We start from the raw sequence: 26,246 nt of genomic DNA on the forward strand, positions 1-26,246 counted from the left end.
CACACACACTCCCACACCACACACATACTCCCCACACCACACACACACTCCCCACACCACACACACTCCCCACACCACACACACAATCCCCACACCACACACACACACTCCCCACACCACACACACAATCCCCACACCACACACACACTCCATACAGATTACACACTACATACCACACACCACACCACACATATCTCCCAATACGACACCCCACATACACACTGCACCGTACCACACACACACATACAGTACTAAGAGGGCAAGGCCCCTCCCTCTGACTCCCCATAAGCTGCAGGGTTCCCTCATCCTGACCCTTCCCCAGGTTCAGGATTATCATTCTCTAACTGTGGCCCATTATCCTCCCTGCAACACATTATTCTAAAACTCTAATATGCAAATAGTCATCCGGAGAGCTTGCAAAAATGTAAAGCTTTCAGGGCCTTCCTCAGCTTTCTTGGCGAGGGCCCAGGAAGCTGCATTTTAAACAAATCCCAGGTGGTTCTGATGCAGACTGTCAGGGACTCTACCAAGAACTGCCTTCATACCACACACCTGAAGATGCTCTCATAACAGGAGTTGACACATTTCAACAGCTTACCACTAGTTAAAAACTTTACACTCATTTCATCTTTTCCACAAATGTGTGAAGGAGGTACACTCATACATTTGCCTATACTCATTTTACAGGGAAGGAAACCAAAGCCCAAAGAGATGAAGTAACTTGCCCAAATTACATAACCAGGAAGGACAGAGGCAGGACCAGAGAGAGCCCAGGCAGATTGGTTCCGGAACTGCCCATCTGCACAGTAATGGACAAAACAGACCAATTCTCTGCCCTTGTGGTGCTGATGTGCATTCTAGGGCGGACAGACAAAAAAAGCCGTATCATCAACTAAATATATAGGAGGTGGTGAAAAATTCTAGGGAGAAAAATAAAGCAGGTTAAGGGCAAGGAATGGTGCCAGAGGACTGGGTGTAAAGACCAAGGAGAGAAGACTGTTGATTTATAGAGAGTCTCAGAGAAAGGCTTTCTAGAGAAGATGACATTTAAACAGAGATCTGAAAGAAGTGAAGGGATGAGCCATAAGGGTCTCTGTGCAAAGACCACGTCAGACTCAAGCCCTAAGTGTGCTCCAGGAACATCAAGGATGCAGTGTGGCTGGAGGAGGGTGGGTGAGGGGAGGGTCACAAAATGAGATCAGAGGAAGAGTGGGGACCACATGAGGCAGGCCCTTCTAAGGGCTGTGGCTTTTACTCTGAGAGACATGTGGAGCCGTTGCAGGGGTTTAGGCAAAGGGAAACATAATCACTATTAAATTTTAAAATAATTGCTCCAGTTGCTGTGTTACAATAGTCTTTTGGATGGCAAGGATAGAAATGGAGAAGTTATCGCGATAATCCAGGTGAAAAAAGATGGTAGCCACCTAGATCACAGTGGTATTAGTGGAGATGATGAGAACTGTTCGAATTCTGGATACTTTTCAAAAGTAGAACGAACCAAGGGGATTTTTTGGCAGATTTGAAATGGAGTATGCAAGAAAGAATCATGTCAGTCAAGACTCCAAGGTTTTGACCTGAGCAACTGGTGAAACAGCATTCCCATTTAATAAAATGGGAAAAGCCGCAGGAAGGACAGAATGCACTGGGCACATGGAAGCAGGATGCAGGGAGGGCATAAATCTGGAGTTGGGCTCTGATCTCTTAGGCTGGAGACGGCTAGTGAAATCAGTTGGTTTCCCTGAGCTCTAATTATAATGGCCTCCAGCTCTGCCTCTATCCAAATTCTTTCATTCCTGCTGTAACATTTTCCACGTGTCCTCAACTTTCATACACCCTTAGAACAGCTACTCTCACATCTGTAAGGTTTTCAACCAAAGTACACTTTTTGAATTTGGATGACATTGCATTTGGAATTTAAAGATAAACAGATGCACTTTGTAAGATATTACTGACAATATATGCCCAAGGAATAAGAGTTGGGGGCAGGGGAGCCTTTTCAAATCAGTAGACCAAATACGACAGTAGACATTCTCTCTGCCCCTGCTGAGAACTGGCCAGAACCATCCAGAAAACTGTACAGAGCCATCACCCTTTGCCAAAGTTCACATGGCTATGCTGATTAAGCAGCAAGCAGATTATTTTGTTTAAATAATACAGGGTATTATTTCCTCTTGCATTAGGTCAGTGTCAAATGTGAAAACCAGTGACTTTTACTGGGTTTAAACATCATCACACACAGTGTAAAGAAAGCAAAATCTGACACCATAAATATCTAGAAGATTCTGGCTCCGAATATGACAATATGCCATTAGTAATTCTTTAACTATTAAAAAGTCTATGTTTTATTTGCTTTCTTTGAGGATTGACACCTTTCTGTTACATATAAATTCCAATAAGTGCAGTGAGTCCACACACGGTATATATTTGATAAAAACCTGCAGCTAGAACCTACTTATTATAGGCCAGTTGAGCTGAAATATTAAAAGGCTGTATCGAAACAAGATTTTGAAAAGAAACAGCCATTCTTACAAATTGCCACAAGAGGGCAATAAACTTACATTTGATTCCATTCTTTTAGGTTCCCATAGTTACAGGATTTTGTCATAACATCAAACATACCAGGACCAAAATATTGTCCGTTAGCCCTTTGAATTTGAAAAGCAAATGTGTATTTGCAGGTTCTTTATGCAAAAGACATAGAAAACTAATGATTTTCCCCCTTTATGTTCTTCAACTGAATTCAGTAAATCAAGAAAAATGAAAAATCTCCATATGTACTTGATAATTTATAAAAGATGAGTCATGGATGAAATAATCTATTTCATATCTAAATCATTATAATTGAGACAACATAAATTATTTAATATTTAGCAATATCTCCTAAAATATTTGTCAGCAATTTTTGTTCAGAAGGTAAAATCAATGTGAGAAGTAAAAATAAAAGAAGGAACAAGAGTAAATTTATCCAACACGCTCATAGAAGTCTAAGAACACCCGAATATGCTTATATACAATCCTGACAGTGTTCGTAGACACATGGTGCATTTTCTGTTTGTTTCCTTCTGTTTAGTTTTAAATGAAAAGATTTCTCAAGGTAGAGGTAAATTTTACTTTGTTTAAAACTAAAGCTGGCTCTGGATTCTACTCCTGATCTAGTCACTAAAGTTCCCTTACAGTTTCTTTTTCATCTGCTTCAAATGCCTATGTAGGATGAGTAGCAAGCCCCTGGTCCCGGGGTCTCAGGTCTACCAGAGCCCTTGGAGGGCAGTGATGCCTTCTCACTGCTTCTCACAAATCCAGTGTTCGTTTGGAAAACTGGAAAGCAAAGTGGACTATGTCCTGGGCAAGATGCTTATGTAGTAACTTTGAGATTTTAAGAGGAAGAGAGAGGGAAAAATGCCTCTTCTTTTTTATATCACTGGCATACATTTGCTGTCACAAATGTCACTGGGCCCGAGGCACTATTCTTAGCTGAGAGCTGTGATCATCTTGAGATCAGATAGAACAGTTCTATTACTGAAGGGCACGTCAACGTTTCCTTCTCCAGATAAGAAAACCAAGGCCCTCAGATATGAGGCATGAATTCCTGTTTGTAAAAATGTCTCTTTAGTCAAAGAATGTATTTAAAATAAATAAAAGGGGGCGCCTGGGTGGCACAGCGGTTAAGCGTCTGCCTTCGGCTCAGGGCGTGATCCCGGCATTATGGGATCGAGCCCCACATCAGGCTCCTCTGCTATGAGCCTGCTTCTTCCTCTCCCACTCCCCCTGCTTGTGTTCCCTCTCTCGCTGGCTGTCTCTATCTCTGTTGAATAAATAAATAAAATCTTTAAAAAAATAAATAAATAAAATAAAATAAAATAAAATAAGTAAAAGAACCAACAAGGGGCTTTTAGAACCAACAATAAGCGGATGGAGGTCTTCCACGCTCTCAGGCACCTGGCCTTCTTCCTCTGGCTACGTAAGTTCCAGAGTTCCACACTCTCTTCCTTCTGCCTCTGACATACCTACTGCCTGAGCCTCACCAGAGGCACCACTTAGGCAGACTAGCTCGATTCTCCAGGCTGTTGCATCATATCTCCTTCCTACCTTTCTTGAAGACCTCTCTGCCTAGCCCTCTCTCTTTGAAGACTCTCTCAAAGCCTGTTCTAGGGCCCACTCTACCTTCCTCAGGTGACATGTCTGCATGTCAAGCATGTCAAGCACCACCTCATTCCTCAGTGCCCACTCTCTTCTTGCATTTTTCTGCTACTTTCTCTCTCAAAGAAAACAAATACACCTATCCCATTCCTGAGCTAGCTTAGCTGCCCCCACTGGACTCTGAGCTGCTGGGGACAAGAGTCATGTTCTCACTGCCTCAATTCTCCTGGTGGCTGGCACACAGCAGACACTCAGTAACTGCTAGCTACGTGGAAAAGCCAGATCTCCAACGTGGGAGCTGATGGGATGCATTTTCAAGTTTCCAAACAAAAACTTAACAAAACTAAAGTGCTGGCTTGTTCTGTGCCCCAAAAAGTAAAACAAACAATAAAGAACTGAGATGATTTCGCCTAAGTAGAACGCAGAGGAATGCCACCGTAGCTTTATAAGGCATTCACAAAATAAATAAGAGATGGCCACCTGTGTATCACCATTAGCGACAGAATGGAGGAAGTAGATGTATTCCCCTGTTAAACATCAGCAAACATTCTTTGATAATGAAGGTTATGAGAAAGGAAGCAAGGCCCCCGAGGAAGGACGAATTACGTTCCTTGGAGATTTCTAAGAACAGACGGACCCTCCCACAAGCTTGCTGTTGGTTTTAGGTGGGATTCTGGCTGAAACACGAGCTCTTGAGGTGACTTGCAGTCTGTTGTCTTTGTGCAAGGAGTCAAGAGCTTCCACCTACTGAAATTTCTGTTACTCCGTAAAAACAAAAAAACTAACATCAAGAAGGAGTAGGAGCAGAGCTGGTATTAAGGGGCTAAACATCCAGAGAACCAACATTACCCAAACCATGCTTGCCACAACTTGGATGAAACTAGAAAAAAGCTTTGAACACAACTGTAGGGTATCATCTCCTAATGCCCAAGACCCTGGTCTGTTTCTGCAACTATAATTTCAATTTTTTTTTAAAGATTTTATTTATTATCAGAGAGGGAGAGAGAGAGAGAGGACGTGCGAGCACACAAGCAGGGGGAGCGGCAGGCAGACGGGGAAACAGGCTTCCTGCCGAGCAAGGAGCCCAATGTGGGACTCGATCCCAGGACGCTGGGATCATGACCTGACCTGAAAGCAGACACTTAACCGACTGAGCCACCCAGGCATCCCTAATTTCAAAATCTGCTCGGTTTATGAAAAGAGAAAAAGATCAGACCCATCACTGATTTAAAATCATCTCGACATAAAATAAAGATTGTGAATTACAGTGCATTAAAACTAAAGGAAATAAGGGACTGAAAGAATGGATGGTGCAAAAAACTGGGGGATACTTACTGAAGCCCATGGCATGTAGATAATGCAACAAATGAGGCAGGGTTTCCTCGGATGTGGCCCTGGTAGTAGCAGTGTTCTCCTCCCTGCAAACAGAAACAGAGAGCATCAGCCTCCTGCCGTCACTGGGAGAACTGCCGGCATCATTTCACAAGTGCCCGCCTACACCACACCTCCACGTATGAGGCTCTGCAGAATAGCTCCTTATTCCGATTAGTGTTATCAAACCTGCTCTAACAGAATTATTCATAAACAATCCTAGTGAGCCAACTCCAAATCAAAAGCCGGGGAAATAAAAGTTGACTGAACTTGCCTTTTATGTAGGTGACGAGAGAAAGAACAAAGAAACAGATACTGAAATACCCATGGGGCCCCTGCACCAGGATCAGCTGAATCCTCTATTTTCCCCGTGATGAGAAACTCAAACTTGGGCAGCCGCAAGAAGATGCCCTTTCACATAAGCGAAGTAAAAATGTATATAAATCACTGGAGAGTCACTAAATTAAACTGATGATGGAGGAAAATGCTTATCTTTACAGTGTTTATATCAGAACTTGACAAGTTTATACTATTCTGTTCTCCAAGCATGAATGGCTGGAGTAAGCAGTCTGGGTGGGGTTTGAAATTCCGAAGTTTCTTCTGGCAGCTGGTTACATTAATTCCCCTGAGACTCATTTCCTCGGATTAAACGTTTTTGGAAGAGGTAATAGGGTAAATCCTCTGCCAGCTCAGGGTGGTGCCTCCATCTTTAAATACCTGCTGCTCAGAGTGTGGTCTGGACACCAGCAGGTGCTGAGACACTCGGGAGCTGGTCAGAAATGCGATCTCGAGCCCCAACCCACTTACCATAATCGGCATCTTAACAAGGTCCCTGCTGATTCACATGCACATTAAACTTTGAGAAGCATTGTTCTAAATGGTCTTTTCCATTCCCCCACTGATCTCCTGTTTCTTGAGAAGCTAAGAGCTGGTAATTCAAATGACACTCAGAGATAGGANAGAGTGAATAGGAAGGACTAAGAGAATGGATAGTTTAAAGGGGCAAACACGACTGGCTTTACAGTCTGCCTTAAGGATTAATCCTACCTAAAATATTCAGTGCTTGACAAGAGGGGAGAGAACAGGAAGACACAGGATGTAACAAGGTGGAAAACATTTTCTTCACTGGAATTCCAAGAAGGCAGCCTGGCCTGTGACTGCTGCTTCTCGTGAGATCATCCTACAGGACTGGGTGAACCCCAGTTCTTGGGAGGTGGCAGAGAATAGGTAAAAGGGTGCTGATCCTGACATCTCCAAATCCCCAAGGGAGTCACTGAGCATCGTGAACGGAGGACTGCGGGTGGATGTGATGGAGCATAAGAACAGGGTGGTACTCCGCCTGTAAGCCTGACGGGGTGTAACCCACTAGGCCACACACTTAAGCACAGAAATAAAGCCAGATGCTGACTTTCTGGAGTAGGGCTGGTTTGGTGAAAATGTTAACAGCATGAACTATCAGTTCCTTCATTTACCAGCCGTGCATTCTGAAGCAAGTTACAAACCTGCCTGTGTCATCTGTCAAATGGGGGTAACAATTTCACAAGGTTGTTCAGATGATTAAAGAGTGGTAAAATGCTAAAGAGCTTAGAATAATGCTTGGCACTTAGTAAGCACTCAATACATGTTTGCTACTACTATAATTACTATGTATACGGGCATCTGGGTGGCTCAGTGGATTAAGCATCCTACTCTTGATTTCTGCTCAGGTCATGATCTCAGGGTCATGAGATTGAGCCCCATGTTGCATGCTGTGCTGCACATGGAGCCTGCTTAAGATTCTCCCTCTCCCTCTGCCCTTCCCCTCCTCGCTTCCCCCACCTGCTCATGCACTCTCTCGTGCACTCTCTTGCACAATCTCTCTCTTGCTTTCTAAAAAAAAAAAAATTACCGTGTGTTAATTAATGTTCTATTATATTTACATACACAATCACCTTAAATCCTCACATCAATCCTATAAAGAAATATTGCTCTCTCTCTTCCACATAGGAAATGACAATCTCCAAGAACCAAGGCTATCCACCTGGGAAGTTGCCAAGTAGGGATGCAAACTTTGTGTAAACGTGTAAATGCAAGGCCTGGGCCATTTCCCCTGTACTACTTATGAGTTGGGCCTAGAACCTATGGGGGTCTAGTGCAGATCTTAACTTTCCCCAGGCTGATTCTTTGGGGTTTTTGTTTTGTTTTATTGAGAAGAGCTAGGAGTAAATTTAACAGAGTTTAAAATATCCTCTGTTGGGTTGTTGGACTGGTGAATTGTCCATAAGATTAGATTATAAATTAGAGGTCATTATGTTTTAGAAGACCTTCCTGGACACATCTAATTTGACCAGAAATCAACACTCTAGCTTTCTGCTAGACAGACATGAGGGGCCAACAGTCAATGATGTAACCTGGATAGAGCAAGACTTCAACGTGAAAATGTTTCCTCTACTGGGTAGTGACTAACCAGCCCCACCAGATCTCTTTCTGAAGTCTCAGCCTCACAGTGAACAGCAGGTATATAGAGAGTAGAAACAAAAAAGATATTTGCAAGGATTATGGTGTCAGATTAGGGAACAATGGAAGTTGACAAGTCACTTGTGGGGAAAATATGTCAGAGGCAAAAGCATATAAGAAATGTTTTATAAATTACTAAAGTTTTCTCTAAAATACCAACTTTGGAAACCTGTTCTATTAAATCATAAAAACAAAGAATTCATGTTTTAAAACAATCTTTGAATATACCAGGACTAAATAGATGATTAGATAATGAAAAACAATCTTTCACTGATTTCTGATTCTGAAAAACAGGAATTGATCCAAAAACAGCATATGAACAAGACCCATCTGCACAAAAGCCTAACACTGCAAATGAAGTGAGGAGCTCAATACGGTTGACTCATTATCAAATGTTTCCATGACACTTCAAGAGAAGCACAAACAACAGGGGGGTAAAATCTCTTCAGTCGGGCTATTAGAATTCCAATTCTGAGGCTCTCAACTGGTGGTATATGTAATTCTTCTAAATGATGGGAATTAATTTCTGTGTTGTGATTTTTTTAAGGGATTCACCATATGGCAATAATTATTTAAACCAAGAACTAAAATAATGAAGTTATTACAACGAACTTATTATTAAAATAAATAAAATTTAATAGATTTTGAGTTTACATAACTTTTTATCTAGTATTTTAAAAATAATAAATACTTATGGAAACATTTCTAAGAATTCAGGATGCACATGGTGAAGAATAAAAAATACTCCCTTCATACACATTGTCCAGGCTGCAGCAGACTCCTGAAAAGCAAGCATTTTTGACAGATTCTGTGAACCATGTCAGGAATGGTCTATATGGTATATTTAAGGAAATACATAAATACCCAGGTATCTGTTTCAGTGCACAAATGGGTTTATACAGTGCACAATGTTCTGCCACTTGATTTTTTTTCCTTAAGGTAATCTTGACATCTTTGTATATCAATATATCATTCTTTCAGTGAGAGCATAATATTCTGTCATGGGGTGAACCATAATTCATTTAAACATTCCTGTACTAACGGACATTGAGATCATCTCCAATTTCTGGGGTCATCATCAACAATAGTGCAAACATCCTTTCACATATTTTTGTGCAATTCTGCTGATATATATGTAGAACACATTACTAGATATAGATCTGGCAGGTCAAAAATTATGTGCCTTTTTAAATACCTATTTTAAGGGGAAAATAAAATTGTATTTCTTGGCACTTATATCTGTGTTAAAAGATGTACTGCATTTGAAAATAATAAACTGCATTTTATTAAAAATTGTATAGTGCAGATAAGATCACTACTTAAGTCAACTTTGTTGAGTCTTATCAATTATAAAAGTTCTCCATATCTTCCTACAAATTTCTTGAGGAACCAGATGCTTTCTGAAAGTAGGTATTACACATAATAATCTAAGGAAGATGTAGGGAAAAAGAAAAGCCAGCAGCACGTCCTAAAAGAGTTTGGCTCTTTATCCTACTGCCAGTCACAGCTTCATTCCTTAAAGTCTCTTTTGTTCCAGAAATAAACCTGCTGTCATTGAAACCTTCTTCATACTCCTTGATTTAATAACACAATCATAACAGTACAGATGTTTATTTTTAGCTAATTAGACAGAGCTAAAAAAATTACCCACTTCTATAAAAATGAGCTGTATGATAGTTCCTATGTCTATTGGTTTATCTCCCCTGTAGACAAAAGGCTTGCCATTTTTATTCTAGGGAAGTTAAAATAATCGTTTATTTGCAAAATTCAAAGACAAACTGCATTTTTATTAAAGAGCCAGAAAGATCTCCCAAAAAAAAAAAAAAACGGAATTTATTATAAATATGATACACTGAAAGCACAAAGGAAGCTACATAGACTGGGTTATAAAACTATAAAAATCCAATAAAGGGAACCAATGGGAGCACAGCAGCGAGGCCACAGTCATCTGCCCTCCATTCAGACCCTCAAAGGAAGTTCTACAACTTTATCAGTTCCAAGATGAGTCAGGGCCACCTCCTCCAAAGAGCCTGCTCTGATTTCCTCCTCCTCACAAATTATTTCTCATTAACTTCTCTTTCTCTGAATGTTCATATACTCTCAGATCTGTAACTGCATCGCTTGACACCTGCACTCCTGTTTCTGTCCTATGGCCTCCCCTAGTCTAGGGTGTCTTTTCATGGAAGCACGTGTGCCTAATCTATGTTTATACCTCCAAGTGTGCTGTTAGAAAACTGTGAATCTCAATTTCCTCATTGATAAAATGGGATTAATATCTGCTCATGCTGCCAACAAGAGTATGCAAGGAATTCCATGAGGTAACAAAGTCAGGTCCACTGTAAACTACTATATAAATAGGTGAGGGGTGCAATCAGGGAATATTTACTCAGTGAGGGATTTTATCATGTCCCTTGAGCTAGGATTCTCTTAATTTATTTGCTAAGACTAACAATTCAGGGCATTGATTAATAATGTAGATTACTATGTTTCTGGCCCTGAAAGTTTGTTTAGGCAGCTCAGAAGTGAGACCGAGAATCTGTATTTTTACAAATACTCCATGTTTTTCTTACTCTAGGAATACACCAGGACAGCGGTTCTCAACCTTGGCTGCATATCAGAATCACCTGGGGGAGCTTTTAAAATCCCAATGCCCAGGCCAACCTCCAAATCAATTAAATCATTATCTCTGGAGATGAGACACGGGCATCAGCATCTTTATAAAAGCTTGAGATGATTCAATGAAACTTCAGTGATTGAGAACGCCTGCACTAGAGAATGGCTGCTCAGTAGCAGGGATTCCCGAAACTGTTCCCCAAACTAAAGCCTCGTCCTGGTGGGTTTTGTAACTAAATGATTCCCAGGCCTTCCCTCAGACCTACTGAGTCAGAATCTCCAAGGAGGTAGGGCTCCAGGGTTTTTAAGAGTTGCAAAAAATTTCCCAGGTGATTTTGAATATTGTTATTTGGAATTACTAAACCTAAAAACACTCAGTCCAATACCAAATCATCTCCATGTAGAGGATACCAGAAAGACTGGGATCTTCCAGAGAATAAAACTATCAACCATAACCTAGGCATTCTGTTTGGTGATCTTGGTGATTTATGAGAGAATTCATAATGACTGATTAGATGAATATTTTACAAATAAGAAAACACAGATTAAGAGACAATCTTCCTACCTACTTAAACTTGGATATGCCAGATGCCCAGTCAAGTCTCTTTATACTGGAAGTTATCAAAGAGCAGTTTGCAGCACAAAAACATGAGCTGGTTAGAAATTCAAATTCTCAAGCCTCACCCTGGACTTACCCAATCAGAAGGTCTGGGGATATTGTCCAGCCACCTGTGTTTTAGCCAACACTCCAGCTGACTTCAATGCACTCTATAAGTTGGAGAGCAACTGCATTACACCGTACTTGTCCCTGCATTCTAGAGCTCCTCACCGCTGAGCTCCCTGAAATCCTACACGGCTTCCTCACCAGATTCTTAGCAAAGCAGAAAGGACAAAAACAGTCACAGCTCTTCTCCACACCTTTTCTAGTTTGACCCAGGCCAGCCGGCTTTATCAGGAAGAATATGGAAGGTAAAAGGTGAGACAAGAATATAGAATATGTGAGAATTCTACCATGGACAGAGCCATGAAGAGCAGTGCTACCTGTAGGTGCTGGTAGGTGGGACGCCTTAGCCTGCATTAAAGGGACCAGTGTGGTCAACCGTCCTGGTTAGCCTCAGACCAAGGGGTTTCACAGGATGCAGGTTATTCAGTGCTACATCCATGAAAGGCACAGGCAAATCAAGATGATGTGGTCACCACAAAAAGGACAGGGCCAGTGCGACACTTACAAACCAAATCCTCAACCTGGTCACTCCTATGTTCCTGCTCTGCTCACTGGGTCACAACCCTCTCCTGCTCCATGGGCACCAGTCCCAGGATCAGCCTTCTGCCCTGCCGACTGGGGTTTATGCCAGTCATCCTCCTCTATGGGTGAGATCCCCGGTCACTCTAGCACCGTAGTTCTGAGCCCTGGAATACCAAGCCTTATTCCATACCAGTTATATTAGAATCTATAGGAGTAGGACCTGGCGTTTTTAAAATCTGTCCAGGTGATCCCCATATGCTACCACGGTTGAGAAGCTATGCTCTAGCCAATACCCCTTTGTAAGAACTGAAGCTCTGCCCTTGAACTCTACTGTGTACTAGATTCCTTCCAGACATATGCATTGCCCAGACTTCTGTTTTTGGCCACATGGCTAGAGTCCATTGCACCAGGCGCTTGCCTACAATAACCTCTTCCCAATTTCCCCTTGATTGACACTGACATGAGGAACCTGCCCTTTTCTTACCTTTCCCCTTCCTCCCTCCCAATGGTGACAAATGGCGTTTTCAGGCATTACTGAGTCAGGAGAAAACCAAGTCTCCCTAGGGCCATTTGCATCAAGGAATTTCCCAGAAAAGCAAAATCTTATGTTGCAGAGGATCCACCAACCCACCCTGATTAAAATTCATAACTTGAGATTACAAAGAATCAGACTGGATTCACAGAAGGGACACAGGCTGAACATCTGTTCAGGTACAAAGTGTAAGAGTTATCTGATTTTACGAGCTCTCTAAGAAAAGTGGAGAGAAAGATCATCTCACCTCATTTTACAGTAAATTAAAATTAAAGATATCACATGGTGGTTCCCAAATGCCAATAATCCATGGGTCTACACCAATGTATGTCAAAATCTTTAACACTTAATGCCAAAATGAGAAAAATAAGTACAGTGTAGTCAGTCTTTCAGAAAGCTAAATGTATTTCATTTTTATATAACTGCCCTTTGTTTTTGAGATTAGTTCTTTCTTTCTCTTTCATTATTAAAGTTATCCATTTTTAAATTTTTAACAGAATGGTTATTTTGGAGCAATGATAGACTCACAAAAAAGTTGCAAAGATGGCACACAGAGTTCCAGCATACCCAATCACCCAGTTTTTCCTCTGTTAACATCTTACATTACCTGAGTACATTTGTAAAAACTAAGAAATTGACCTCAGTACATTACTATTTATTAGACTCTGAGCATTTAGATTTTAGCAATGTTTCCATTAATTTCCTGTTTCTGTTCCAAGACCCAGTCCGGGGTACCACACAGCATTAGTTGTCATATTCATTCTCTGTATGGTAACAATGGTAAACAGAATTTAGGTATTTTGAAAGGGCTGCTTCTCTATATGGTGAAAATAAAAAGCCTGGCAACTCTGTATTAATCCCTAAAATTTGGTTTGTTAATATACTGGACTATGAAATATAACTCTAGTCAAGAGTATACGTGAATACTTCCTAGATTTTAATTTCACACTATAAATTTTCAAAAGAATTTTTTAAAAACACTCTAATGTAATCAGCTCAATTTAAGTGCTTAGAAATAAATTCTGAAAGATGAGTCAATAACACTGTGCTATAACAGAAATCTAGAACTCCTTGTTTTCTGAGATTGTTCGGGACTAGCCCTTCAAAGATGTTTGTATAGTAGACAGCATTGAAATATGGAGATTATCTCCCTCTAGAACAAAAGCCAAAGCATGTTTACTGCCTCTTATAAAAGATTTAGGTTTTCTAAATTCAGAATTTCTCTCTAGCGACACAACACACTGTGTGTGCAGGTGTCCCCTAGCCCTTCCCTCTGTTAACTTCTGGAATCGAGGCTCAAGAGACAAGTATTAGAAAATGTTGATGTTCTGGCTACTGCTTTTGCTATGAGTATTAAAGCCCTTTGTCTCTAACCCAGGAGTCTCCTGTCTTCTGCCAGCAAAGATGAAATTCCAGCAGGCAAACTTGTTAACTTGCAAGTAAGATAAAATCTCAGACCTTCACAGTTCTGGAAACTTGGATGTCCATCTTCCACTGAAAATCAAGAGTTTTGCTAACGGTGAGCCTCTATTCCTATAGGACAAAACCAGCTGACAATGACTAAGGCGCACATTGCCCATTTCATCACAACTAGCCAATCTCTCACGTATACTACTGGTTGATAACTTTGGATATTTGTGCTTGCCACATTATTCTACAGTATAGTTGTTTAAGCGGCAACCAAATTATCAGCTTCCTCCAAGATCTAGAACTAAAGCATCATTCAAAATCTCTTCACTATTTTAACATTAACTGATAACATCAGCGCTAGGATCTTGTAGCATAGTCATTAATCAAAAAACATTTTTTAAAAACTAGGCAAACCTAGTTGACAAAAAAAAAGGGGGGGATTTCATTTAAAATGCATGGTTCCTGTTAAAGAGAAAAAGATGTATAAGAATATTATTGTAGCAAAAGTTTCTACAAAAAAGGAACAAAGAGACAGAACCAGAAAGTCACTGGATATAAATAAAGGTGATAAGGAAAGAGTTAGTCCTAATGGAAGAGGGTGAACACCACAGAAAATGAGGGCTATCACTTTCTTATGAGCTCTCAAGTTTAAAAAAAATCCCACCAGGGACCTAGTGAGCTTAAAATCTATTTTTATTGTTGTGCAGGAGTCTTTCCTTACACTGATTTCCCCTGGGTAATGTCAGCTAAGGAAAACAAAGTATGAAAACTATGATAAGTTCCTAGGAGTTCCAACTCACAAGCACCCTAAGTGAACAACTGTTAGTCTTTTGAGATGCAATGCATTTTCAAAATGTATAGACTTACTCCCTTCTCCTCTTGTCAGCCCAGGCACCTCCAGCACGTATGCTAAATGTTTTTACGTTAGTTATAATCAAAATGCCTTCTTTGTTAGTTTCCTAGGATGGCCGTGACAAATTACCAAATTACCTGGGTGGCTTAAAACAACAGAAATTGGTACTCTCACAGTGCTGGAGGCTAGGTGTCTGAAATCAAGGTGTTGGTAGAGCCATACGGCCTCTGAAGATTCAAGGGAAGAATCCCTCCTTGCTTCTCCCTAATTTTCAGTGCTTGCCAACAATCCTCTGTGTTTCCTGGCTTGGAGACACACACCCTCCAATCTCTGCCTTGTCTGTACATTGCTTTCCCTTTGTGTGTCTGGGTCTCTGTATCTAAACTCCCATTGGATTAGGGCCTTCTTTGTAATTTGATCACATCTGAAAAGATCCTATTGGCAAAAAGTCACATTCACAGGCAAGAGGGGACATGAGTTTTGAGGGGACACTATTCAACACAGTACAACTTCTTACGAACTGAATGCTTAGATTTCTAAATCCAGGGATTTTGCTTCTAAGAAGATTGGCTTAGTGGAAGAAACTGGAGGTGCCTAGCTTCATTCATCTAATAAGATTAAGGTGTATCTTAATTCTAGCCAGCCATTCATTCTAGTTTCCCACAGCTTCATTTAAAAATACTTGCCATTATTTTCACACAAATAATATGGTAAATCTGACCTTCAGTTCAGAGCTTCCCAAATTGCTTCGTTTTAACGAGAAAATAGGCAAGAGAAACTATTTTTCAGCCGTCAGGTAATTATGACAGACCCATCAATATAACAATGTCTTATTAGACGACTAAAAAATTTTAGGTTCCCACAAAGTGCTCCTCTGCAACAAATTACTGTAATACAGACAGGGTACTTATCAGGTGCTCAGAGATGCAGTTCTAAATTGGGAGAATGGAAAATCAATGTGGCCCACATACAGTGACTATATAATTACAAACTCATGAAATTATAACTCTTTCCAGGAAATTATTACATCATTATATCTTTATACAAATAATGGAAGTTTAAATGTATTGCTCTATATGAATTTTTTAGCATACGAGGTGTATATTATCTAAAACCTTATTCTGTAGTTGATGTCTGAACATTAACAGGGAGAAATATAATTGATTAGAAGAACAGTTACACAAAAAGAAAGCATATTTGGCTTTCCTACAACAAAGGAAGAAAAAGATTATGTTCCAACCGAAAAGATTTTTGGTTATTTTGTTTGTTTGTTTTTTAAGAAAACGTAACTATATGGGGGCCTGGGGTAAGGGAAAAAACTACTTTTTCCCCCCCACTTCTAGCATGAATGTATCCTCCTTTAATTTCACTTCCATTCTATCATTCTGCCATCCACTCCTTTTCTGAAGAAGTGAGGATAAACAAGTAACACTTCTAGCTGCCAAAAGAAGACCACATTGCAACATCTCTTCCCCCTCGTATACCCTGAGCCCCAAGCACTGTGGTCAAGAACTCAACACCAATATTCAGTGTTTGCTCCCTGGATGATTCCAAATTAGCCCAGGACTGATTTAAATGTACAACAAAGGGTTGGCTTTCTAAGGAGGAACTTCTCAAGCAAAGTCCTTCACAGAGAGAAGCTAGTATTTAAGACTACATCAGATAAAAAGTGATACTAAGCCTGGAAAAGTAAAGTGGGGTTTTTTTTGTTTCGTTTTCCAGCAACTGTTTCTATGGACACAGGTTGGTCATTGGCCACTTTTTGTTACTTATTTGCTTGTAAAATGAAGGAGGGAGTTAAATTAAGTGGTATCTATGATTTGTGATCTATTTGTTGTTGTTTTTGTTTTTTGCAATCTGTTTTTTAAAAAATCAAAGGTCACCAACTTTTTTCTTTTAAATACCAGGCCAACTTCCAAACAATCAGTATCTTATACATAGCACTTAGCATAAAGGAACAAAATTGAAAACCAACAACAAAGATGCTCGTATGTTTGAGAATTTTTAAATGTTTAATATAAAAATTTTAAACAAGTTATAAATTGCTTCTAAAATCTAAATAATTTACGAGTCATATAAAAGTCATGTATACAATACAGAAAAAATATATATGGACAAAAACAACAAAAAATCTAGATATCAGAACTTCATGGCTGCTAAAAATACTACCAAATTTTACATTCCTAGATGCTTATACAAAATACAGTTGATAATGAATAAGTTAAACATTTAACTCAATGAGTTTTGAAAAGAACACAAGCAAAGTGCTTTTAAAGTAAAAGGAAGTAAACATTAGTAACAAAGAGGTAAAACTGATTCTTTGAAGAAAAAAAAAGTACTTAAAAAAGTTACAGGATTGACCAAGTAAAAGAGTAAAGGCATAAATAAACAGAAATGAAATAGGAGACACACTGATACAGAATTAGACTTTAAAAACCTTGAGAAGATTTGAAACAAATATAGCAAAGAGTAACACGTTAAGTGTACACACAGAAATGTTATAATATTATATGTAATTCTGAATGCTTTAAATATTTCAAAATTATGGAAATTTCTACTCACAGATCATTTGCTGGTATTTTATGACTTGACACTTAAAATTAACTTAGATATGGCTCTAATATACCCTAGAGAGGAAACACATATGAACGTAAGCCTCAGTACAGATGATGAACTTAGCATTGGGTGAGCAGACGTGAGGCTCCCTATCTGGTTTTTAGGTTTCCTGTTTATATTTACTGCATCTTCCTATAGCAGGGGGAACACTATGTCCTCTCAGACCTGTCCGAACTGGACTTCTCCCCACACAGTGTTGGGTGAACAGGACAAACTACTTGATTTCCTGATGATAGGCTTAATTCATCCACTATCTTTTTGTTTAGCAGATATTTATTGTCTTCTAGGCACATATATTGCTGAATGCTATGTATACAATAGAAAGTTCCGTGAGAGCTTACTCTTGGAGTAACTTCTCATGGAATTTCCAGTCTAGAGGACAGAGGATTGTTTTATTAGGAAGCAGAGCATGAAGGACAGCTTTTGTTAATCCTGCCATGCCTTCTGTGTCCTCAGTAGGGTCAGAAACTAGCAGGAAGAATGGGCAGAAGCCACCAACGGCTTAGTCAGAAATTTTTTACAAACTGTCACTTTACTTTAGTAATAATAACAAAACTGATATCAAAACTAATATTTGTGGAGCACTTCCCATACCCAAAGATCTGGGTACATGTTTGTCTTCCTCGTTTAATAGTGGAGGACAATGAAACACACAGGAGTAAGTACCATCCACGGCCATACAGACATGAATTGACAGTGTCAGGATATGAATTCAGGTCTGTCTAGCCCTGGCAGTATTGTCAGTCTGCAAATTTTCCTACCTCCAAACGACAGACCTGTCCTGGACTTGAAAACAAAACAAGTGCTTAGTTATATCTGTTAACAGTACTCAAGAAAAATTTTACAAAAATTTTTTTCTTCATCAGAAAAGTAGTTTGAAGCAGCTCAAGGAGACAGCAATTATTCTGCACAAAAATCTAATTGCAATGTGAACTGCCTATTGACCCCACTCAGAATTACCAAAACAACTATTCTGCCTTCCAGAGACAGTTGGAAGTACTCTTCCAGATTTTTGAGAACATCGAGAAAAGAGAGAAATCAATATGTGAAGTCCAAAGGTGGTATTGGCCTGATTCCTGCAGGTCACACCTGATAATTCTTTGAGTTGAGGCTCTGGTCAAATACCACACTCCTGCTTTGATCCCATGCCCTCTTGTACCACTGTCCCCACTTCTTGTTCTATCCATCCTCTCTGGTTTCTTTCTATTTGTCTCATGCACCAAGATCCTGCAGCAGGGCCTCTGCATTCTTGCACATGCTAATTTCACTGCCTGAAAAGCTGTTCCCCTCCCACTTACCTTTCAAACTTCAGAAATTAATATCATTTCCCTACAGAAGTCTTCCCTGACCAAGCAGACTAGGTCAGGTCTCCCATCAAATGCTTTCAGGACAATGTGGACTTAATTCCCTTCACAGCACTTAAATAACTCATTTAAAAAGCTCTTTTGGAAAAAAATAATAAATAGAGAGATAAATAAATATTCTTTTAAAAAGCTCTTTTGGTAGCTATTTTCATTATGCCTGTCATCCCTACTAAACTACAAGCTTTAGGAGAGTGAGAATTGCATCATACTATTCCTAGCTACCTCCCTGAACTAATGGCAAGCATTCAATACACAGCTATGGAAGGAAGGAGGATTGAGAACACAAGTAAGGTATCTGAGAATTCAGGCTTTTTTCTACTCTGTCATAGATCTCCAATGTCAGTTTTCCTAGTCCTTCAAACCCCCATTGCCTGAATTTTTTAAAGTTTTCTATAGGGATAATCAAGTCTACTTGCATCTACCTCTTTTTCTACCTCTTATATGTAACAAAAATGATGCTACGATAAAACATCAGTGGAGTCCTGGACAGTGACCCCCAAAGTGGCTGTAAACACTCAAACCAGTAAATGTTGAGTACTTTATACTCTGGTCTTTATTACCTGTTTTTTTGTTTTGTTTAATGGGGTGGGGGGAGAAAGCAAGAGAGAGAGAGGGAAGGGAGGGGCAGAGGGAGAGTGAGAGAGAATCTTAAGCAGGCTCCATGCCCAGTACGGAGCCCAGCTCAGGGCTCGATCTCATGACCCTGAGATCATGACCTAAGCCACCATCAAGAGTCCGACACCTAACTGATTGAGCCACCCAGGTGCCCCTACCTGTTCTTATTTTTAGAGTGGCCATTTATTCGCTGGGAAATAAGACTTTTAATAATAAATGAATAAGAAAATAGCACTAATTTAGGACAATATCAGGGAATAATCTATGATTTTTTTTTTGCTTCAAATGAGTTTCAAACTTGTCCAAAACATTTCCACAATTTCTTGTTCAATTAATAGTTCACTCTAATTTCAAAAAAATTTGCAACAGTAGATTTACATGAGACACTGTATAATGAAAAATTAATTCTATAATTAGAATTAAAGTAGGGACAATATTCTATTACAAAATAGTTAATTGGTTCCAAACATAGAATACCATTAGTTAGTGCTACTTTTAATTTTGTTTTAATTTATGGCTGAACATGTCTCTTGAAGTTTATGGGTAACACCTTGAATATTAACAGACGAAATAATTATTTCAATACTCATTTGGAAAAAAATCTCACACCAGAAAGAAAATAAATAGGACTTTCTACTCAAATTGGTTACAAACAGAGCTTCGAAACAGAACTCATGCTGACACCAGCTGTCACTTTTCATTTTTCCCTGCTCCCTGCACTAAGATACCTGACCTGTATAAACTGGTAATGGGCCAATATATTTTCTTCAGGCTACAAAGTTAAGAGGACTTGGAATCTTAACAATGCCATTAAGGTAGCTGATGCATTATACATGATGATGGACCTAGAGCAACCTTGCTTCAGTCCCAAAAGAAAGCAAAATTTACTTAATCTTCACAGAATTTTCTCCTATAATGCAAAGAGAATCAAATCATGAAATCTGAGACCTTCCTGAAACCACACTGATAACAAGACGGCAGAGGAGCATATGTCCACATAAGCCTGCCAAGGGGAAAATGCACACACTGTCCAGCTCATGGAGAAGATACTAAATAGATGACTAGCCATGGCTAAAAAGTCATGTTGGGAGACATACCCAAAAGAACCATTACATGTAAGGAAGAAACAAACACTTTACCAATTGTTACATTTGTATAGCTCTTTTATTCTTCCTGTGTGTGTGTGTGTGTGTGTGTGTGTGTGTGTACACATGCCCGTACATTAGGGAGGCAGAATATAACCAAGTAACTTCTAGTCTGCTGGCAGGATGATGATGTGTCTTAGCTTAGTTACTTTTGTCCATAAAACCTCACATTTCCTCCAGATGCAAATAAAAATACACATAGGCATAAGATGGGCATAAGAACTGAAGCATGTGTCTGCCATGTGCAAAACAGCTACATATTTCAAACAGTTACATTTTCGGAGGCATGGAATTCCCTGTGCTGAACAATACTCAGTCCAGCCTCTGTGGAGAACAAAGAGGACTAAAAATAAACTCCAAGAGAAAATGGCTGAAAAAACAAGGCTTCCTGAGAAGGCATTTGGTTTTCTTTAGAGTAACAGAAATTTTCTATTTAGAATAATCGAAACTCACCTCAACCAAACGATGACATTTTTTCAATGTATGTCTTACTAAAACAAACTGCTAACAGAGAAGTAACTGCAAATGGTAAACTGGGGTGTTCTGACTTAAATATGTGCATTCAGATTCCTCTGGTATTGTGACTGTTTCCATAGAGAAGGTAGACGATAGTGGATAAGAGCAGGAATTCTGGGACCAGGATGCCTGGCTTCAAGTTCTCGGGCAAGTTAGTTAAACTTTCTGTGCCTTAGTTTCCTCCCTGCAGAATGAGGACAGAAATGGTACTATTGGAGAACTAAGTTACTTAGCATATGCGATGAATACCCAGCACATAGTAAGTACCATCCCAGCATTTGGTGCTTCTCCAACTGCCACAAGTACTTCTGCTCTTCTATTCCTCAGTCCAGTTACAAGTATTGATCCCATCAGGATATCACTAGGATTCAAAGAGGTATAGAATGTATGAAACAAGAAATCCCTGATGGTAAAATGAGCACTTATGGGCTCATAATAATTAATTGACAAAAATGCGAAATTTTGAGAATGATATATAACAGAAGCACAGGGAGTCTTTTTTTTTTTTTAATTCCGTTAAGGTGAATGCAATTAGCTGGAAAGAACATGCCACCAATAGCTGTAAGGAAGCAACATGAGTTTGGCTTTGTAAGAATTGGCTAACTCTTCCAAGCAGCTAACGTTCAACACTCGCAGCAGTTATTTGTCACTAAGATTTAGCCCTACAGACAGCAACGACAACAGGTTTTATACAGGACAGCAACACATGGTAATTATCGATCAACGAAGCCAGCTGACTAGGATTCCCAGACACTCACCATCAAATGTATGGCTTTTCCAGCTACACTTTTGTTCAAATACTTATGTGCTGATACCATGGCTCTTGCAGTAACAGAGAAAATTAATAAGTCCTCATTCTGATATAATCCACTATTTAAAAATGGAAGTATTTAAAAATGACCAGCAGCTCAAACCCACTGGACCAAAAGAACAAGGTTTCCTGTGCTGGATCTCTTTGCAATTATAGAATCATCTCTACACCAGGAGATCCCAGAATTGAATCCCACTACCATTCCCCATTACTCACTTCAATAATTTCTTATTAAATTACTGGAAGATTAATATATATATATCCTGATTTTTTAAAATTATTTATGTCAGCAGTTAGAGGCTAATGAAGTCATTAAATATGATAAAATTTAAAACTAGTTTAGCCACAGTTGGTTACCAAATATTCATGGATAAGAAAAATACATAGAACAAAAAATTTTTTAAAGTCATTCTGGTTTTACTACTAGTCACACTGATGTTAATGCATGGCTAAACTAAGAGAATTGAGAAGTAATTTCTAGAAGTCATCTAATTTTTAAAATTGTGTATTTGTGGTGAAACTTGGTTTTTTTTAGTGTAAAAAGTTATCACATCTGTAGATATGACATCTAAAAATTTCCCCTCTGGTGAAGAGAACCAGTGTGAGGTAACTGCATGCCCATCCCACAGCCTGTAACACCTGTACCTGAAACTGTCCTTCATCCTGCACATGGGGTTCTGCTCCAGAACACAGGTGCAGTGGTGAGAGACCTTACCCTATATCTCCCAGGCAGTCTAGCAAGAAGAACATAAATACACATTCTGACACATGGGTAGTAGCATCTGCCAAACATACTACCATTGCTTCGCTAAATTGTCATAATTTTAATCAACTCTATTTACACACACTCAGTTTAAAAGTCTCCCTAATAGACAAAATTGAGATCAAAACCCAGTTCAGTTTATGGCAAATGAACTCTATCTCAATAAAGCTGTTTTAAAAAAAAAATCCCAGTTACCACGGCAGCAGGACCCCTGCCCCAAAGGACCAACTAAGGGTCTTTGATTGATAGTCTGCCCCTCAGCCATCCTTAAAATGCACATCACTGAGTTACTTTACTAGATAAAGGCTTTCCCCATTTCCACAGAGCCAGGGGAAATGCCTGAACTTTGGATTTGAAATTAAAGGCGATACAACTAAGAGCTTACATGACAACTTCTACAAATAGGCCCATTTAAAAAGAAATCTTCTCTAAAAGCATCTTCCCGGACCATGTGACTTGATTACTGTCTAGGTAACTATGTATTATTCCCTTATTCACGAGGCTCTGAAAAAGCTACTGTAGTGAGAATTCAAGATAGAGAACATGTTCCACAAATGTAAGGGAAAGTTGTTAATACGAAGCGCATTTTGGAAGAGAAATGCTGTTGGTGAGTTCTCCTAAAAAAAAAAAAAAAAAAAAAAGGAAAGGAAAACAAGATTTTAAAAAGCTTTTGTATAGATTACTTGGCCGTTGCTTGCATTTCATGTCAAAGACAATCTCAAAATAAAGAGATTACCTAAAGGCTATTTGAAAAACAAAAACAAAACACTAGTCTCCATTTCAGAAGATTCATCACCTATGGAATGGCACGGATGGCTCTGTACTAATGCAAGCAGCAAAATTTACTGCACACCCACGCCTGGTTTTCCTTTTCCTCTTAATCGCTTACTCTTCTTGCTTCTATAGAAAGAACCAAGATCCTGAATGATAATGCAGTTTTGAGAATCAATAAGGAAATCTGATATCCAGGATAAGCAAATGCAGATTAACCCATTTGTGCATCTTTTCTGCTGCAATAAATATAAATAATGACACTTTGGCAGTTTAATAGCCATTTTTGTGCTCCCATGGCCAAAAAAGAAATAGTTCAAGCATTTATATACTATTCAACTGTATGCAACGAATTCAAGAAAATTCTCTATGTCATAAAAGGATATGTCAAGGTCTTGTCATTATAAAAAGTAGAGAATGCAGAATGCAGTCACTAAACTATAACATATTTTAAATAAATTAAATTCTGTCACTAATGACAAACTGAGAACATTTTTTACTTAAGAAAGAAGTCCATAAAATTTTATACCGCCATATGATTACTTGAGGGGTGTTTTTTGCAAACAAAGTAAGTTAAAAGATATCTTAAGAAATATTATTTGTTTAACACATTGTACAACTTTTAAACTATTCAAGTGTTGAACATTATGTTCACCATGGAGAAATCAGAAAATGAGACATGAGAAAGCTTGAATACAACTCAAGATAACAAGTAATTTTCTATGGATACTGTTCAGGCTTCTAGGAGCTACAAAGTTAGCATAAGCCAGGAAGGTCTCTGTTATCCTGACAGTCATCATATTTAATATTTTCTAAGTGATCTCCTAAAGCTGTTCTCCACTAGAATTTTTTTCCTGTCTGTGACACATTCATTGTAGAAAACAAAAATATCAAGGCAGAATAAGAAGAAAAAAAAAAGGTATCTCTTTTTCAAGAAAGAAGAATGAGCTAGAAATCTGACTTAGAAAAATGAGTGCAAAAGGACTCTGGAGAGTCTGCCTGCAGCACAGGCACCTGCTGGCTAAGCTGGAAATCCTTCATGGAGCTTCAACCCCAGGGAGGGAAGACGGATGTGAACAGGAGAAAACCATTTGGTAAAACAACAACAACAACAACAACAACAACAACAACAACAAAAACCCAACAACTCAGTCTTTCTCCTTGCTTCTATATCAACCTCACCAACATTCTATTTCCAGAAGTAACAGTGGCAATTTTAATTTGCTTAGAAAATATCTTTAATGAAAATTACAGCACCATTCCACTAAAGATAAAGTTTCCCCGGAGTCACAATAACTTCTCCCACCCTCAAGGAGACACTTTCTCCCCTGGCACTCTCTCCAATTCCTTTACCTATTTCTAGACTTCAACCTTGATCCGCACTCCTTTGCTTTCTTACCATCCTTTTACTGGCCCTATGGACATAATTTGAGACAATGATCCCTGAGTGCACTTAATTCACTTAAATGCTGGGCAGTAACCAGTTGATTGCCAGTCAAAGTCAATGGGGTATAATGGGCATCTCTGTATACACTCATCCTCAAGGATTAGGATTTTGAGCCAAAGACAAGCTGGGAGTGCTCACATTCAGTAGATTAGAAATAATTTGAGCTAATAGACACTTAGCAGCTATTACTTTTGATTATTATCATAAGACATCAAAGTTTAACCAAAAAAAAAAAAAATACTGTTAGAACAAATGATACTGGTGACCGGTCATGGTCTTTCATTGGTAATGAATATAATAAACCATATCTCTACCAAGATATCTATTTTTACTTTTTCATCCAAAGGAAATTTGCCTCATCCCACATCTATACATATTCTTGGTAGATATAAAGAATTTAGCCATTCCTTTCCTAATGTTCTAAAACTCTTACTATGGCTATTTTCCTGAGATGTGAAAAGGAAAACAGGTCTTGTACTGAATGTGTCTCTTCCATATTTTGCCCAAAGCAACTGACATTACTGAAAAAGTACCCAAACACATAACCAAATTTGAGAGAAATACATAAAGGGTCTTTGAATACACCACCACTTCAGCTTAAGGATAAGACTAGAAAAGAGTACTTGTTAGATATGACCACAATGAATTAGGTATGTATAAAATAAGTCTAAATAAAATACATTTCCGTTTTCATGGCTATCCTATCTTACGTAATATAGACTAAACGGTAGGTAACATGGTGTAGGAGTCAGCTCGGGGGTTAAGTAACCTAGATTTTAACTGTGGCTCTACTGCTTTTTACTGTTATCTTCGGCAAATTATATAACCTCTCTATACCTCAGTTTCCTGTCCAGTTTCATAATAATTATATTTATAATCACAGGTCATTTTCAGCATTGAATACATATAAATTCATGTGCCTGCCACATCATGAGCAATAAATATCAGTGGTTACCATTATTAGTATTATAATGTTGATTATCTAGAGCCTCTATCACTGGCAATTAAGCTGAAGACTGACAGCTTTCAGCCTCAAGACAAAAAAAAAAAAAAAAAGCTAGCTGACAGTAAAACATCGAACTTCATGGTTTAGACTTACTTGCTGCTATTCATCAGTCCCAGTTCACTTTGCCTGAAGAATCTAGATCCACAGTTCATCACAGTCAAAATAAAAAGATCTTGTTCCCAAGATATTCTGATCAGTCGAAGCTTACTGTTAAAATTCTTTTAAAAGTTCATATCAAACACATACAAGTTCTTCCTAAACTAAGGGGCAAATTTAGAATTTAATTTTTAAATGAACTGGAAATAAATGTAAGTGAAAGATGAGTTTAACATGTCTTATTAAAGGCACAAAAATATCTTTTTTTTTCTGCCTAAAGCTTTTATCTTTGTAACCTCTGAAGAAAAGGTTTTAATAGAACTATAAAATCAGGATTATGTATCTATCTGACTCAAATTAAACTACCTTCAACAAGGCATAGAATGTCCTTGCAGATAATACAAGTCACTATCTTCTTCATCTTTTTTTTTTTTTTTT

The 26,246-nt window shown here is 38.8% G+C and overlaps 1 protein-coding gene across 1 annotated transcript in view; it reads right to left on the reverse strand.

Annotated features, from left to right (window-relative positions):
* The window catches only part of ADAM22 (ADAM metallopeptidase domain 22), a 213,965-nt gene that overhangs the window by 77,848 nt on the left and 109,871 nt on the right, over positions 1-26,246 (reverse strand). The window contains exon 5 of the mRNA XM_040644568.1: positions 5,473-5,555. Coding sequence (XP_040500502.1) covers positions 5,473-5,555 — 83 coding nt within the window. The remainder of the gene's footprint in view (positions 1-5,472; positions 5,556-26,246) is intronic.

Source organism: Ursus maritimus, unplaced genomic scaffold, assembly GCF_017311325.1.
Source record: "Ursus maritimus isolate PB19 unplaced genomic scaffold, ASM1731132v1 scaffold_3, whole genome shotgun sequence".
Lineage (NCBI taxonomy): Eukaryota > Metazoa > Chordata > Mammalia > Carnivora > Ursidae > Ursus > Ursus maritimus.